At 38.0% G+C, this 17,387-nt stretch overlaps 1 protein-coding gene across 3 annotated transcripts in view; it reads right to left on the bottom strand.

The window, feature by feature from the left end:
- Nucleotides 1-13,423, bottom strand: part of HLTF (helicase like transcription factor) — a 51,796-nt gene extending 38,373 nt beyond the window's left edge. For 2 of the 3 annotated variants that reach the window (XM_044920302.1, XM_021685952.1), the window contains exons 1-4: nucleotides 13,260-13,385; nucleotides 11,916-12,123; nucleotides 2,230-2,396; nucleotides 385-518 (exon numbers count right to left, since the gene is read on the bottom strand). In XM_044920302.1, coding sequence (XP_044776237.1) covers nucleotides 385-518; nucleotides 2,230-2,396; nucleotides 11,916-12,123; nucleotides 13,260-13,279 — 529 coding nt within the window. In that variant the 5' untranslated portion in view covers nucleotides 13,280-13,385. Of the gene's footprint in view, nucleotides 1-384; nucleotides 519-2,229; nucleotides 2,397-11,915; nucleotides 12,124-13,259 lie in introns of all 3 variants that reach the window. The other variant, XM_021685951.2, reaches the window with a different exon arrangement.
- Between the last annotated feature and the right edge of the window lie 3,964 nt (nucleotides 13,424-17,387).

Here is a 17,387-nt window from a genome sequence, read left to right as displayed (position 1 = left end):
AAATAATACTTCTTCATTCCCTATTGGGAGATTCTTTTTGTCTATAATTTATCAGACGAAGTTTAAAATCAGGGATTTTAAACCAGATATTAACACTGGGGAAAATTAGGGAGGAAATACAGGACCTCTTTGTATGTATGTGTGCATGTGCATGTTCTCTCACACACACACACACGCCCCCTCCTATGAATCTATAATTATTCCAAAATAAAGAGAAAAAAAAATCAGGGATTTCCTTAAAAAGATTCCTAAGAAAAGTTACAACTCAGAGCCTTCAACACAAATTAGCCAAACAAACTCAAATTATTTCTCAAGAGAAGAAATGTTTTATAATTCCTGCATCTTACAGTAGCAAAATAATAGGAGCTTAAACTCTACACTTACTTTTTGGTGCAGGACCCAATTTAAATCCATGTTTCTTCAACTGATCTAAAACCGCTTTTCTATTTTCTTCTTTTCCCCAAAAAGTCATATGGAGAGGCATGGTAAAAGCATTGTTTGCACCAAAAGGAACAACCCTATTATATTTGAGGAAAAAAAAAAAGAGAGAAAATTAGAACTGTTATTTTTTACTTCCATTAAGAATACAACTATTAAATATTGTAAGCATCACTGGGGTGCCTGGGTGGCTCAGTTGTTAAGCATCTGCCTTCGGCTCAGGTCATGATCCCAGGGTCCTGGGATCGAGCCCCACATCGGGCTCCCTGCTCCACGCTTCCCCTCTCCCACTCCCCCTGCTTGTGTTCCTTCTCTCGCAGTGTCTCTGCCAAATAAATAAAATCTTTAAAAAATAAAATAAAATAAAATAAAAAAATATTGTAAGCATCACATTCAAATTTTGCAAGGAAGTGAAATAAGGAACTATTGGGCAAACTAGAAAAACAGAAAAAGTACAGGGAATAGGATCAACAACAATCAGTTTCTGTTCCTCTGTTTTTGGAACAGAAAGCCAGAAGAAACTGAAAAGATGGAATAAAGCCAGGTAGCCTATAACTGAGATTATAAGATAGGTACAAATAGTAAGTTTAATTGAAAGGGAAGAGCTTTCACTAACAGAACCACTGATGGTAGCAACCCATTCTGGGAGAATGGGGAATGATTTGCTAGAACTACATCTGACCCTTAACAACATGGGGTTTTGGGACACTGACCCCCTATGCAGTTAAAAATCCACATATAACTTTTGATACCCTAAAAACTTAACTACTAATAGCCTGTTGTTGACCAGAAGCCTTACCAATAACATAGTCAATTAACACATATTTTGTAGGTTATATGCATGATAGATTGTGTTCTTAAAGTAAGCTAAAAAAAAATTAACAAAATCATAAAGACAGAATACATTCACAGTAGTGTACTGCATTTATTTTTAAAAAGTTGCATTTAAGTGGACCCGTACAGGTCAAACCCATGTTCAAGGGTCAACTATATTTATGATCCAGGATTCACTAAAAATTTATTCTCAATATCCAAAAACTTTAATGAACTGAGAATGGAGAAAACAAGTAAAGTAAGGACATTACTGAGCATTTGTCATCCAACCTCACCTTTTCATATTCTAAACATTCCATACTTAAATTGAGATCACAGACTAAACGCCTGAAAGAGAAAAAATGGTAACCAAGGAGACTGGGAGTTTTAAAAAAAGGAAGAGGTGGTAGAACTGGGAGAATACAGGCCTTGCCTAAAGCAGCAGCTGCTACTCTGCTCCAGTCAACTGATGTTCTGTGCAAATGAAGGTCAGATCTTCCATTTGTCAAGAGAAATCTTCATAAATAATATTCAATTAGGGAAAAAATTAACCTATATAAAATGCAGAATATCCAGATATTTGAATATTGGAAATAAATGAAAAATTATAAAACACTATGTAGGCAAAATGAAACTCACCTACATATGATCACAGGCTACTAGCTTACAACCTTTGATTTAAACAAACACTTCCAAACTCCCAAATCTATGCACTAAAAGGTTTGGACACATGGTATGGATTTCCTAATATTTGAGCCAAAATCTATTATTTTCCATGGTAATAAATTAGTAGGAAAGTAAGGGAATAGTTGTTTCATGGCTGGGGTAGTAGAGGCAGATGGGAAAAGAATTAACACATTTATTGAACACATACTAAAGGCAGAGTGATAAAAGTTGTCAGGGCAACTATATAGCCTCTTAACAAATTCAAAGATCACAACTTATAATTATTAAAACTAAACTCTGAAAGTACATTACCCTTCAATCTGTGCCAATTTGTTGTCCATGATATAGGCCAAAGCAGCTGCAAGATCTTTCTTTAAATGGCCAACCTGATTTCCATTCACATTGTTTACTTTAATTGCATTCTTATCATAGGGGTTATTGGGCTCTCGTTGTAATGCAACCATTTCATTATTATTAACCTAATAAAATAATAAACAGATAATATTATAAATAATAAACATACAAAAGGAGCTTTCTTCATTAAACTTTATCTGGGCTTTCCATTTATTTTTTTAATACTTACTTAATAACAGCATATAAGAAATGTAGATTTTCTTAGACTCAATACTGTATTGAGTCTAATTACTCAAATAATTACTCAAATACTGTAAAAATACTTTTACAGTATTTTTTAAACTTACATTCACTGGGAAGTTAACAAATCCTTGATATCTGAAAGATACAATCAAAACTAAATAAAAGTTTCACACTAAAATTTTCAACATCATAACTTCCGAAAACAGGTGATCTTTATTGAGTGCTTATTATGTGCCATTGTTCTAAGTACATTACCTAGATTTGACTTTTCAAATCTTCACAACTCTATCAGTAGGTACTATCATTACCCCCATTTTACTGATGAAGACACTAAAGCACAGAAAAGTTAAGTAACTTGACCAAGGTCATAAAGCTATTAAGTAGCAGAACTAGAATTTAAATCCAGGCAGGCTGGTTCCTAAGGCTGATTTCTCCAGGCTCTAAAAGGGGAAAAAGATATTAATTATTAAGTCAAAATGGAATGAAATTAAGAAAATATATGCAACCTTCAATTCATGCCATTCTGATTCTACTAGATTAAAAGTTGCCTGAGGGTGATGTCACTGAAAATAGAAGACTTAAAGGACTTCTGAAAATTCTCTCTTCCATAATGGCAATGAAAAAAATGGCAGAAATTGTCAGAATCAACTTTTCCAGACATCTGGAAACCAACCAAAGAATTGCAGAAACCTGGAGGGTGTTAGTTCAAACAAAACAAAACAAAACAAAACAGCTAAACATCAGTGTCCTAGTCCCATCTCCAACTCTCAGCTGCATGATAGCCTTTAAAAATAACCTGCTAAAATTCTTGGTGCAGTCTAGTAGTCACCAAAGGGAGTGCAATGGAACAGAATCTTTCAAAGATTCATTCCTAAAGAATTGTCATTATTTGACCTGTATGATGGTTCTCCAGAATATCCCCACTTGCAAAGTGATTTCTATTTGATCTCTGAGCTCATCCAATACAAAAAAACCCTCCCTGGGTGAGTGTTTGTTAGAAACAATTTTACAGGCAACGGGTAATAGCTGGGGCAAACAATACAATAACCAAAAGGATTAAAAGGAAAGTTGGGGACTAAGATGTCCACTAAGGCTTTGAAAAGCTCCAATATATTCCTGGGAACGTAGAAGGCCATATTCAAGCAGAGGGCTGTATGCATGCCCGGGGCTGTGCATATGATCAGGAAAAGACCTAAGAAGACCGTAAGCTCACACCTCTGGCTAAACTTGAGGCTCTGAACTAGCAGGACATTAAGGTTAAGGAAGAACTGTCAACTGAAGGAGTGCCCCAAGTGCATACAGATCCCCACAGTAAAGACTGATAGATTTACTGGTTCTGGTTTAATCATAAGCTGACCATTAAGCTAACCAAGTACAGACATCAGTAGATTTTACAGGGTTAATTCAGGAAAATCACTAAACAAGCAACAATTCCAAAATCAGCAACAACAAACCACCCTGGAGAGGGAGAAGAATCTAATTTTTACAGTTGCCACATTATTTAAAATGTCTACTTTTCAACAATAACAACAAAAGAGACATGCAAAGAAATGACATGAGAAAGTATGGTTCACTCATAGGAAAAAAACTATCAACTGTCCCTGAGGAAGCACATGTTTGACCTACTAGGAAAAAAATTTAAATTTTAAGTATGTTCAAAAACCTAAAGCAAACCATGTCTAAAAAACTAAAGGAAAACATAAAAACTATGTCTCACCAAATACAAAGTCTGTTGTCAAAAGTACAGTAAAGTAAAAAAAAAATTCACTAGAGAGGCTCCACAGCAGATTATGTGAAGGCAGAAGTTATCAATGAAGATGAAGACATTAGATGGGAGTCTAAGAACAGTTACAGAGTCTGAGAAATATATAGAAAAAAGAATGAAGAAACATGAACAGGCCTCAGAGATCTGTGGGACGATAGCAACCATATCTAAGATACACATCAGTCTCAGAAGGGGAGGAGAAAAAAGGGTAGAAAGGATATTTGAAGAAATAATAGCTGAAAACTCCCCAAATTTGATGAAAAACATTAATCTACATATCTTAGAAACTCAACAAACTCCAAATAAACTAAACTTAAAGAGATCTAAACCCAGACACATCATAATCAAGCTGTGGAAAAAAATGTTGAAAGCAACAAGAGGAGCAACTCCTTATTTATAGGAGGATCCTCAATAAGATGAACATGATTTCTCATTAGACAGCATAGAGGCCAAAAGGTAGTGGAATAACTTTTCAAAGTGCTTCAAAAAAACCTAAAGCCAAGAACTCTATATCTGATAAAATTACCCTTCAAAAGTATAGGAGAAATTAAGACATTCCAGTTAAACAATGAGAAATCACCACCAAGATCTGTCCTATATTAGAGAGAGAACTACAGGCTGAAATCAAAGGACTAGACAATAACGTGAATCTACACAAAGAAATAAAGACTACAGGTAAAGGTAATTAGATAGGTAAATATAAAAAGTATAATTTTTTTTGGTTGTAACTTTTTTCTCCTACCTAAATGAAAGTGCATAAAACAATTATAAATCGTGTTGATGAGCATACACTGTAAATAAAGATGTAATTTGTATGTTAACAGCACAAAGGAATGGGGGAAGAGGGAAATGGAGCTATCTACAAGCAAAATTTTTGTATGCTATTGAAGTTAAGTTGGCACTAATCCAAACTAGATTCTTATGAATTAAGTTATTAATTGTAATTCCCCAGAGCAACAACTAAGGAAACAACTCAAAATATATAGTAAAAGAAATGAGGAAATTAAAATGGCACACTAGAAAATATTAACGCAAAAGATGGCAGTAATGAAGGTTAGACCCAAGGGCCACATATTGTATGGTTCCATTCTATGCAATGTGTAGAGTAGGCACATCCACAGAAATAGAAAATAAATGAGTAGATATCAGGGACTGAGGAGACAGAGTAATAGCAAGTGATTTCTAAAGCGTACAGGGTTCTTTCTGGTGTGACGAAACGTTCTGGAACCAAACAGTGGGGAAGGTTGCACAACCTTGTGAATAAAAACCACTCAACTGTACTTTAAAAATGGTGAATTTTGGGACACCTGGGTCGCTCAGTTGGTTAAGTGTCTGCCGTCAGCTCAGGTCATGATCCCAGCATCCTGGGATAGAGTCCTGCATCAGGCTCCTTGCTCAGCAGGGAGCCTGCTTCTCCCTCTGCCTGTCCCTCCCCCTGCTTGTGTGTGCACGCTCGCGTGCTCTCCCTCTCTCTGACAAATAAATTTTAAAAAATCTCTAAAAAATAAAAATGGTGGGGCGCCTGGGTAGCTCAGTCGTTAGGCGTCTGCCTTTGGCTCGGGTCATGATCTCAGGGTCCTGGGATTGAGCCCCGCATTGGGCTCCCTGCTCTGCGGGAGGCCTGCTTCTCCCTCTCCCACTCTCCCTGCTTGTGTTCCCTCTCTCGCTGTGTCTCTTGCTGTCAAATGGATAAAAAAAAATCTTTAAAAAAATAAAAATAAATAAAAAAAATAAAAATGAATTTTATGGTAGTGAATTATCACTTTTTTAATTGCCTGAAAAAGACAAAGGAATGCTGCTTCAAACCACCATCACCATCTGTCTACTTTTTCAAGATTCTCTATAGCCTGACCAGTCAGATTATCAGACAGATATTCCTCTCTAGCCCTTTGGAGATATTCATAAAGCACAGCTCTGTTCTCTCCCAGTCCCATCCTTTCTGCCAATGCCTGTAAGCATGATCTTTTTTTAAACTAAATTATGCAAATCCCAAGAAATACATAACCCCAAAAAGTTAGGTAAAAAAACTTACTTTTTTTAGATTTCATCTCAAGCAAAATTAGATAATTTTCTTTTATTGTAATAAATCATCACTTATTAAAAGTAGGTAACTGTGATTTACTACAGATGATAGCTAATTACTGATAGTAGATAATAGATAATAATTAATGATAGAAGTTAAAATAGAATACATATAGACCAAAATGCTAGAGACTATAAAAACAAAGAAAACAAGGTCTGAACACCAAGACAGAAAAGGACGTATTAAAAAATATTAAAAACAAAAAAAAGAGAGAGAATTACAACTAATTATAACAATGTATTTTTTTAAGATTTTATTTATCTATCTGACAGAGAGAGACACGGCGAGAGAGGGAACACAAGCAGGGGCAGTGGGAGAGGGAGAACCAGGCTTCCCGCTGAGCTGGAGCCCGATGTGGGGCTCAATCCCAGGACCCTGGGATCATGACCTGAGCCGAAGGCAGATGCTTAATGACGGAGCCACCCAGGCGCCCCATAACAATATTTTTAGAATAGGAAAGAAATAATCTACCTTATTATAAATACTCAGACGTGTCAAGAAATAAAAAATTTAACCATAAGCTTTCAAAAACACATTAAAAAAAAAAACATTTAAAAATTAGCAATGCCTGGGGCACCTGGATGGCTGTCGGTTAAGCCTCTGACTCTTGACTTCGTTTCAGGTCATGATCTCAGGGAGATCCAGCACCACACAGGGCTCTGTGTTCAGCAGGGAGTCTGCTTCTGTCCCAGGCTCTCCCTCTGCCCCTCCCCGTTCAGGTGCAAGCACTTGTGCGCGCTCCCTCTCTCAAATAAATAAATAGGGGCGCCTGGGTGGCTAAGTTGGTTAAGCATCTGCCCTCAGCTCAGGTCATAATCCAGGGGTCCTGGGATTGAGCCCCACGTCAGGCTCCCTGCTCAGCGGGGAGTCTGCTGTTCCTTCTCCCTCTGCCCTTCCCCCCTCTCCCCCACCCACTGGTGCTCTAACTAAATAAATAAAATCCTTTTTTTTTTTTTTAAGATTTTATTTATTCATTTGACAGAGAGATACAGTGAGAGAGGGAACACAAGCAGGGGGAGTGGGAGAGGGAGAAGCAGGCTTCCCGCTGAGCAGGGAGCCCGATGTGGGGCTCGATCCCAGGACCCTGGGATCATGACCTGAGCCGAAGGCAGACGCTTAACGACTGAGCCACCCAAGTGCCCCAAATAAATAAAATCTTTAAAAATAAAATAAATAGGGGTGCCTGGGTGACTCAGTCACTAAGTGTCTGCCTTCAGCTCAGGTCATGATCCCAGGGTCCTGGGATCGAGCCACACATCGGGCTCCCTCCTCCGTGGGAAGCCTGCTTCTCCCTCTCCCACTCCCCCGCTTGTGTTCCCTCTCTTGCTGTGTCTCTGTCAAATAAATAAATAAAATCTTTAAAAAAATAAAAATAAATTAAATAATCTTTAAAAAATTTAGCAATGCCAACTTTATATATCAAAACTTAGGAGATATAGCTAATACAGTACTTTGAAGAATGTTTAAGATTAAAAGCTATTATTATTAAGATTAAAATTAAGCATTCAAATCAGAAATCTAAAAATAAAATAAAGTAAGCTTAGGGAACTTGGATAACAGAACAGAAAACAGAAAACAATGAAGAAAAATAACCATAAGAAAAATCCAAGAAAGGTTGCTTGAAAAGATGAAACATAAATCTCTACCAAGGCTAATTGATAAAAACTAGACACAAATATATAACACAGAGAATAAACACTTAAAATATTTTCAAGTATAAATGTTACTAAGCACAACTCTGTAGCATAAATTTGAAAATTTAAGTAGATGCTTTTCTTTAAAAATATAAATTGCCAAAATTGACTCAATAAGTATTTGAATTATGCTGAGTTTGAATGAAGCTAGAATTAAAGAGTACATTAATGTATGACTTAATGCATATAAAGCTCTGGAACAGGCTAAACTGATACCAAGAGAAATTAGGTTGTAGGTGTTAGGGCAGGTCCAGCAGAAAGGACTACAACGAAACACAACAGAACTTTCAGGGGTGATAGAAATAATCTGTATCTTGATTAGAATGGTGATTATCATGTATTTATCTTTATCAAAACTCTTGGAATCATATACTTAGAAATGTGTATTTTCTAAAAAAAAAAAAAAAAAAGGCGTGGGGGGGGGTCGCCTGGGTGGCTCAGTCATTAAGTGTCTGCCTTCGGCTGGGTCATGATCCCAGGAGCCTGGGATCAAGCCCTGCATCGGGCTCCCTGCTCCGTGGGAAGCCTGCTTCTCCCTCTCCCACGCTCCCTGCTTGTGTTCCCTCTCTCGCTGTGTCTCTGTCAAATAAATAAATAAAATCTTAAAAAAAAAAAAATGTGTATTTTCTCATGTAAATCACATCTCAATAAAACTGGAAAAAGTTGAAAATAATAAGTATGCAAAGATTAATACCTCAATTTTTTTTTTTTAAAGATTTTATTTATTTGAGAGAGAGAATGAGATAGAGAGAGCATGAGAGTGGGGAGGGTCAGGGGGAGAAGCAGACTCCCTGCTGAGCAGGGAGCCCGATGTGGGACTCGATCCCGGGACTCCAGGATCATGACCTGAGCCGAAGGCAGTTGCTTAACCAACTGAGCCACCCAGGCGCCCAATACCTCAATTTTTATATTTTCATGATAGTGATCAACCTCAAAACGTCCATCAATAAGGAAATTAAAAATACAATATAGGGCGCCTGGGTGGCTCAGTTGGTTAAGCGACTGCCTTCGGCTCAGGTCATGATCCTGGAGTCCTGGGATCAAGTCCCACATCAGGCTCCCTGCTCAGTGGGGGGTCTGCTTCCCCCTCTGCCCTCTTCCCTCTCGTGCTCTCTGTCTCTCATTCTCTCTCTCTCAAATAAATAAACAAAATCTTTAAAAAAAAAAATACAATATAGATTTGTACTGACATGAAAATATAGTCCTAATATTTTACCAGGAGAAAAAAGGGTGATCACTATAATAGACATAATAACGATCTCAATTTTTAATACATAATGTGATTTCAATTTACATGCATATGCCCACAGAGTAAAGTGTGAAAAAATAAAATGAATAACTTATGGTCCAGGATGATAAACTACAGGGAGATTTAATGGTTTTTCTTTTAGCCATTTTAAAATAATGAATATGTATTACTTATAAAATAAATAATACATATTTTAAAAATAAAAAAGTGATTACTTTTAATGGGCTCAACATTTTTTTTTTTTAAAGATTTTATTTATTTATTTGAGACAGAGAATGAGAGACAGAGAGCATGAGAGGGAGGAGGGTCAGAGGGAGAAGCAGACTCCCTGCCGAGCAGGGAGCCCGATGCGGGACTCGATCCCGGGACTCCAGGATCATGACCTGAGCCGAAGAATGGGCTCAACATTTTTATTAGCTTACTAGTGTCATAGAAATTATTCTAAGCTCAACAAATAGTAAATGTTCTAAGATCAGAAACCATAATCTAGTATTTCACAATGGCTTAAAATAATTTAGAAAACAATCTAAGTTTTGAAAAAATAGCACAAATCAGAAATAGGCAAGCTCAGAGACAGAGACAGATAAAAGAACTAAAGAAGAGAGATGGATAGGAGATAAGAACCAATAGATTTCAGGAAAAAATTAGAAATGAAAAACTATTTCAGAATTAAAAACCAGAAAGAACACAAAGTTCCACAGACCTTGTGGAAAACATGGTAAGGGAAATAAATGATGAAAAATTAAGAAATGAAGAAGTATGATAGAAAGGATTTCAGAGAAAATAATAGGCATATACACAGGCATAGATACATGCAGAGGAGATCTAATAGATAGATGGTAGAATGGAGTCCCTGAAAAACAAAGCAAGCATTTAAAACTGTAATTAAAGAAAAATTTTCTGAAATAGAAGAAAATGAAGTTACAGGGCAATCATAAGACATACCCCAATAAAACTACTAGATTTTCAAGATAAGGAAAAATACCCTTTAGTTATGGAGGCAAAAATTCCCAATTCACTTATATGGGAGAGAAATCATATTGTCATCAGAATTCTCACCAACATTTTATGCAACATCAAAATATAGAGAGAAAATACAGGCTAAGAACTTTGTATTTAGCCAAACTGCCCTTCGATATAAATGTCACAATTAGAAACATACAGAAACTCAGGAAATCCTCTTTCCTAAGAAATCTCCTAGACAACACATTTCAGACAATTACAAAATAATCTAAGAAGCTCCAATATAAAGAAAATATAGGAGGGGTGCCTAGGTGGGGTGGCTCTGTCAGTTAAGTGTCTCAGGGTTGTGAGATCCAGCCCTTTGTGGGGCTCCACACTTGAATCTGCTTAAGATTCTCTCTCTTCCTCTCCTTCTGCCCCTCCCTGCTCATGCTCTGGCTTGCTCTCTCTCAAAAACAAAAAAGAACTATAAAAAGACATTTTTAAACAATTAAGAAAACTGATTATGGATTAGTTATTAGATGTAATAAGGAATTACTAATTTTAAGTATGAAAATGACAAGGTCTGAATTTTTTTAGAGACATACTGAATTATATGGATGTAAACTGAAACAGTAGAGGGGCGCCTGGGTGGCTCAGTCGTTAAGCGTCTGCCTTTGGCTCAGGTCATGATCCCAGAGTCCTGGGATCAAGCCCCACATCGGGCTCCCTGCTCTGCGGGAAGCCTGCTTCTCTCTCTCCCACTCCCCCTGCTTGTGCTCCCTCACTTGCTCTGTCTCTCTCTCTGTCAAATAAATAAATAAAATCTTAAGAAAAAAAAACCAAAAAAAAAAACCTGAAACAGTAGAGATTTTTTTTGTTCTAAAGGACAAAAGGAAAAGTGATGAAAGAAATGTGAGAAAATTTGTTAACCGCTGAATCACAGGTATATGGGAGTTTGTTTTATTATTCTACTTTTATGCATGCTTAAAATATTTCATAATAAAGACTAAAACTAGTGACACATCAGCCAAATAACAGAGAAACACACTACATAACCATAACAAAGACAACTTCTCACCAGATATAAAGTCATATATTATCTCTGTCTCTCACACATACACACAATGCAAACAGAGATACAGAAAGACAGATGTAGGGAGAAAAATTGGTAGACAGATAGTCTTACTGCAGAAAGGGAAAAAAAAGGACCTAAAAATAGACAATTCCCTTATCTAGTAGGAATTAATCTTCCTAAATTAAAAACATTGAAGTACAGAAATGCACTAAGGGACAGAAGACGAGAAAGAAAAGAACTGACTTGGAAGTTATTCTACAAATACACCCCTAGTATCTGCTTTCTGGGCCAATCATCTAACCTTCCTAAGCTTCAGTTCTTCAGTGATAAAAAGGGGATAATAGATGTTCTATCTACCTTCAAGTCATTATAGCCATCAAATGAAACCATACAGGAAAAAGTGCTTTATATATTACAAGCAGAATATAAATACAGAAGAAAATTGGCCATTAAATATTTGTTATTTTACCCAGATACATTCTACTTAAAGTAAAATAAGTATTAATTGTACATATCACCTTCAAATTCTTATCTTCTGGGTTAACAAGATAAATATATTTCAACTTAAGATCTAATATTATTATACTCACTACTCCTGTGTAATAGCGTAGTCCAACTACATGACCTCTCAAAGTTCCAAATAAAACTGAATCTAGCTCTTCATCACTAGTTAGGAAGTCGTCTGGAGGTATAATATCTTGGAATTCAAAACGGGGAAAGAAAGTTGGATATGAGAGGCGTGGAAAATTTCCATGGGCTCCGTATTGGACAGTCTGCAAGTACTTCCAAACAGGATCTCTATTAAAAAAGAAAAAGCACAGGAAAATGATACAATATTTAACCAAAGACCATATTATATTTATAGCCCAATTGTTTTCTCATTTTATTTCAACATGTTAAATCTTTAGTGGGAACTGCTGTATAAAGATTGACAGAGTGTTAACTATGGGTAAAGCAGGAATTGGAGTGAGTGGGGAAGGTTTCCAGGAACCCTAACCTGTTCAGTAATGCCTCTTCTACCTACCGAGTACTCAAAATGAAAACTCCAACAAGGGCTCACAAATCTTTTCCCTAGTGATGATCATCTATTTAAACTGAGATGTATATGATGTAACTCTAATTATACACCAAATTTCAATAAGAATTGAACTAGAAACGACTTGCAAATATGGAACTATTATTATATGTGAAGCCATTTATACGGTTACAGATAATACAACCAGCATCCACTGTTTTAATTCTCTCCAAACAGAACCCTTATCAGGCATCTAAATCATGCCATCATGGGAAGTTGACCTCAAGCCTCCTATTCCCGTTGGTTTAAGGGTACCCTCAATCCTTTCATGGATAACTGTTCCAGGAACAGGCATGTACACCAATTTGGAAAATGAAAAATCAGGGGAAGTTCGCTGAGGGGCTTCCTGAAAGTTTCCACTCTCCTAAGAACAGATGGAAGCTATTTCCCCGCGTTTTCCTTGTACGCCGCGCATACCTCTTTGGCTCCACTGCAAATACATATTTCTATGTCTGTGCATGCACATAAACTGTGAGCTACTTGGGGACAAGGGCTTTCTTAATTGGCCCTTTATTCCGAGCACACCGTCTAGCGCACAGTGAGCATCTAACGTGTGTTCGTTGAATAAAGCTCAGATCAGGATCCCGGCTAAAGAGTGGAGCTTGGAACCCTAGGCCCCCCACAGCCCCTGAGAGAGATTTCTCCAAGGCCCTGGCATGAGGCTCGCCTGAGGAGTCTCCCCTCGCCAGCCAAGGCTATGCATTTATTGCTCCCGCGGCGATATGAGCCACCAGCAGGACGAATACAAGCTGCACCGAGAACGCGAGGAGAACTCGAAGGGAACGCGGGGAAGGTCAGGTTCATCTGGGGACGCCGACAGGCCGTTACCCCCTGCGCCCCACCCCCTCGCCCCCTTCACCTCTTGAACATCCACGACATGGCGCTGAGCGGGTAACGAACGGAACGCTTGTGCGCCCCAGATAGCTCTCGAGCCGGCTCAATACGCCTTCCTCCAGGCCCTACAGCCGAGAGGCACAGAGTAGGTTCCGAGCGCCGGAGGAAAAGCGCTCCGATGGAAGTGAGACGCCGCGAGTCTAATCCGACGTCGACGCAGTCGCCTTCTAGCAACAATCTGAGAGACCAGTGACGCTTTGTGACTGACACTGTCAAAGTCCAATCGCGAGGAAGGAGCCTACGGAAACGAACCAATCAGAGCATGGAAGGGAGGGCAACTCCGCCCTACGCAGGGATTCAAAGACTGTAGGGGGTCCCGGCTGCAGGGGCGGTTCCATCCGGGTTCTTCCCCGCCCCCGAGGCGAGCGCGCGGGAAAGCCACGCGGCCCCAGGAGTACGAGTGGCATGCTGGTGGTGTCTGCGTTATCGGCTTGATTCCCAGCTTCAAACACAGAGAGACGACTCTCTTTTCCACTGTTTGCCCCAGGCCCTAAGTCTCAGCCCCATTCTTCAGGCCTTACCTCATCCTGCCTCATCCCTACCTCATCTGATGTGACCTGTAACAGGATCTTCCACTGAATAAGCTCCGCGATATTACGAGCCCCGGAGCTACCAACAAGTTACTTTCTTTCATCTCCTGGGGTGAATCTCGGGTGGATGCCTTCAAACTGTTCATCTTAAGCGTCACTAGCTAATCTATGAGACACAACGAATTCAGAAGTGTTTAATTGGAATTTAGGTTTACAGAGTTCCCCCCTCCATTTTCTTTTTTAAGGAAAATTTTCACTTCTAACAGTTGGTGATTGCTGGGAGTAGTGAGCACGACCAGCTTTACCTGAGGCATGTGGCTGCCCATGTGAATAGGTGGGAAGAAGCTTGTTTTCCTCAGGGACCATAGGAGGAACAGAGCTCCACAGTTGGCTTTTGAGTCTGAGGAGAATCAGAGAACTGTACTTTGGGTACAGTGGGCTGGCTGCAACCAAGGGGCTGGCAAGGCTGAGCTCTGCACCTTGGGAGCCCAGAAGAAATTAAGTCAGCTGACCTTTAAACTGGTGCAGCAGCAGCACCAGAGTAAGAAGCTGGTGGTGGTTTTGAACCGCACTAAGTCTCCGTGTAACTATCAAAGGAGAATTGTAGGATCAAAGAGGAAATGGATTTGTGAACGTGGTCAATATTGACACTTGCCCTTCATAGAGTGCTCCATTTTACATTTCCTTCAGCAGAGTATGAAGAGTAGTCAATAAGACAGTTTTTTCAAGAGGCCTTTGTTCATTTTCTTAAGCTATCATCTGTAAGCATGAACCAGCAATGGAAAGAGAAATTGAATTTGCAGCAATTTATTACTTCATTTCACTAAACAGAAAGAAGATGATGAGGAAGATGAAAACAGTAGCATTTCAAATTATTTTAATTTACTTTCTTCTGGAAGTATTAGACAAATGGCAATATAGTTCAATTTTTGGTGTGCCAGAGTCTAAATAAGTTCTTGGAAAATACGCCAGAAAATGCTCAGACTGAAAATGTTGTATGTGTAAAATCAATGAAGAAGCCATGATTGTTAGACTGAAAGATGAAATTGCAAATATGAAAATACAGGTAAACCTGACTCCTTAAGATCTGTAATGATTGCCCCATTGTTAAAGAATGCAGATTAAGGTAAAAAAAATTGCTATTTAAAGTCAACTTTTTTGTCCACTTTGTCACTATTTTACATCTCAGATCTAGCAGTTGAACTTGAACACTCTTTCACTTAGTCATAGCACAAAGAGGACGGTGAGGAAGATAAGAGCCAGATTCCATAGAAATTTATGGTCTATGGCAGTTTGTGTTTTATTTTAAATGCAGTAGACCCTCATTAAGGGTGAGAATAACAAAGTGAGTTAGGCTTTAAAAAATTCATTCTGGCAGCTCTATGGAGATTTTAGAGAAAAAACAGAAGTAGACTACTTAGTTGATAATTAGGAAACAATTGTGTCCAGCTAAGAGATGATGGTGGCTTGGAATGGGGAGATGATAAAGCTAAAAGAACAAACAGGGTGTGCTGATGGATTTGGGTATGGATGCCGAGAGAGGGGAAGGAATAAAAAATTCCTCCAGCCACTCACCTCCCAGTCACAAACACGCTTTCTCATCATCCCCCCTTTATGCACATTAATCATGTCACTCTCCTGTTTGATGCTGTGAACTTGAAATCAAAGAACGGCAGGTGTCGCTCTTTATAATCTGTCCCCTACCTCCCACTCCTATCACTTCCCAACCCAGCCTGCCTATAATGCCCTTCACTAACTTCTCTAAAAATTAGGAATATTTTCATACAGAACCACAAGGCCATTCTCACACCCAACAAAATTAATAATAAATCAATCTTTGGTATCTTCTAATAACTTGTAATAACATAATCAAATTTTTACAATTGCCTATAAAAAATATTTTTTTATAGTTTGTTAATAATATAGAATTTTGAAACCCTTGGCAAAGAAAATAACTTTAAGAATCTGAATTTCCAAAAGTCTGACTGTAATACATAAACTTCTAAGTTTATGTCATAACTAATAGGTTCTGGAAGAATGTATGATATTGTGTGTTTACTTGTTTGCTTGCTTTATTTACCCATAAGGAGATAGAGACAGAGTTCAATGGAAGAGGAGAATTTTCAGGAATGACATATTAGAGTTCACAGAGTAAATCTCTTAAGTGGATCTCAGGGAAAAGGCCTGAATGCCATCACCCTAGGCTAAGCACCACAAAGGGAAGGATAATAGCCCAGTAATTTCTGGGGATCCCATTAAAAAAGAAAGCTATGCTTCATTTTCCAGAGTGTAGCCTCAAGGTTCTGCAGATCTTAAGAGTCTTAAGAGATCAGAAATGTGCCAGGGCAATAAAAGAGTAAAAGCTAATAAGGTGGCTCCGTTAAGGAGCTCAAGGGCAGCCTTTCAAAATCTTATCATAATTCCCAGTGAGCCTCCAGCACTGTGAAGGCTCAGTAGTCGTGCCTGCTGAAGGTGAACGGAGACCAAACATAGCCTACAGGGTAAGAGAAAGGGGACTGAATCTGAAACTTGTATTTAATTGACTTTAAATCTTAAAATGCCTGAGCTACCTGGAAGTCACTAAATTAAGTTACCTCCCATTAGGCAAACCGAAGGTATAAGATAAATTAAGTTCAATTAAAAAAATACCAAGCTTTATCTTTGCCAATGGAGTCAGTGATTGAAATGAATACATACTACACATCCATATACACATACCTCTCAGTGAATTTACACTTATGTATTTATAGCAGATACCACTAGCTGGTTGAATTAAGGGATTTTTATTTTCTTCCTTTTACTTACATGCATGTAAAATGTTCTCTGTATTGAACATGTATTGCTTTTCTGCCACAAGAAAATAATAAAAGATATAAACCAAATTATAGTAAAGAAATTATGAAGTTTTTCAACTTTGTTTTTAATTAATGTTAGACTTATAGAAAAGTTGAAAAATTACTACAAAAAGTTCCCCCATATCTCTTACCCCATTTATTTTAACATACATAATCACAGTATAATTATCAAAATCAAAAAATTAACACTGACACAATACTTTCTGAACTTTTTTTTTTTTAAATAAGAAGGCAGAGGAAATGATGGAAGATAAAATCTTTTGTAACTTAGTTATTTACAACAGAATTTTCTCAGACTTAATCAGGACCTTAATCTGCCCCAACAGATTCTGGGGCAGATTTCTGGGTATAACAGCTGGTAGGGCAGAGGAAGTAATATAAAATGAATGCCAAGTAAAAGTCTTAATAATATAATGAATATCAAGTGCCTGCCTTTGAATAATAAATGCTTATTGTCATTACTATTATTGTAATAGAATTATTATCCAATGAGTCCGCTAGCACTTAACAAGAAATATAGTTGATTGAAGCTTATTTCCTGGTGCTCAGCAGCTGGGTTATTCCTAAATACCAGAATAACTATTTCCAGAAGCCATTTTTGTAGGTGTGTGTCCTTGATCGTACTGAATTGTTTCATCAAGAATCAGGAGACACTCTGATGCCAACTCCCATTCTGAGAAATCTGTGGTGTTCCAGATTACAGAGGAC

This window comes from Neomonachus schauinslandi, chromosome 1, assembly GCF_002201575.2.
Source record: "Neomonachus schauinslandi chromosome 1, ASM220157v2, whole genome shotgun sequence".
Lineage (NCBI taxonomy): Eukaryota > Metazoa > Chordata > Mammalia > Carnivora > Phocidae > Neomonachus > Neomonachus schauinslandi.
The sequence above is the reverse complement of the archived record's forward strand: the minus strand, read 5'-3'. Positions and strand labels throughout refer to the sequence as shown.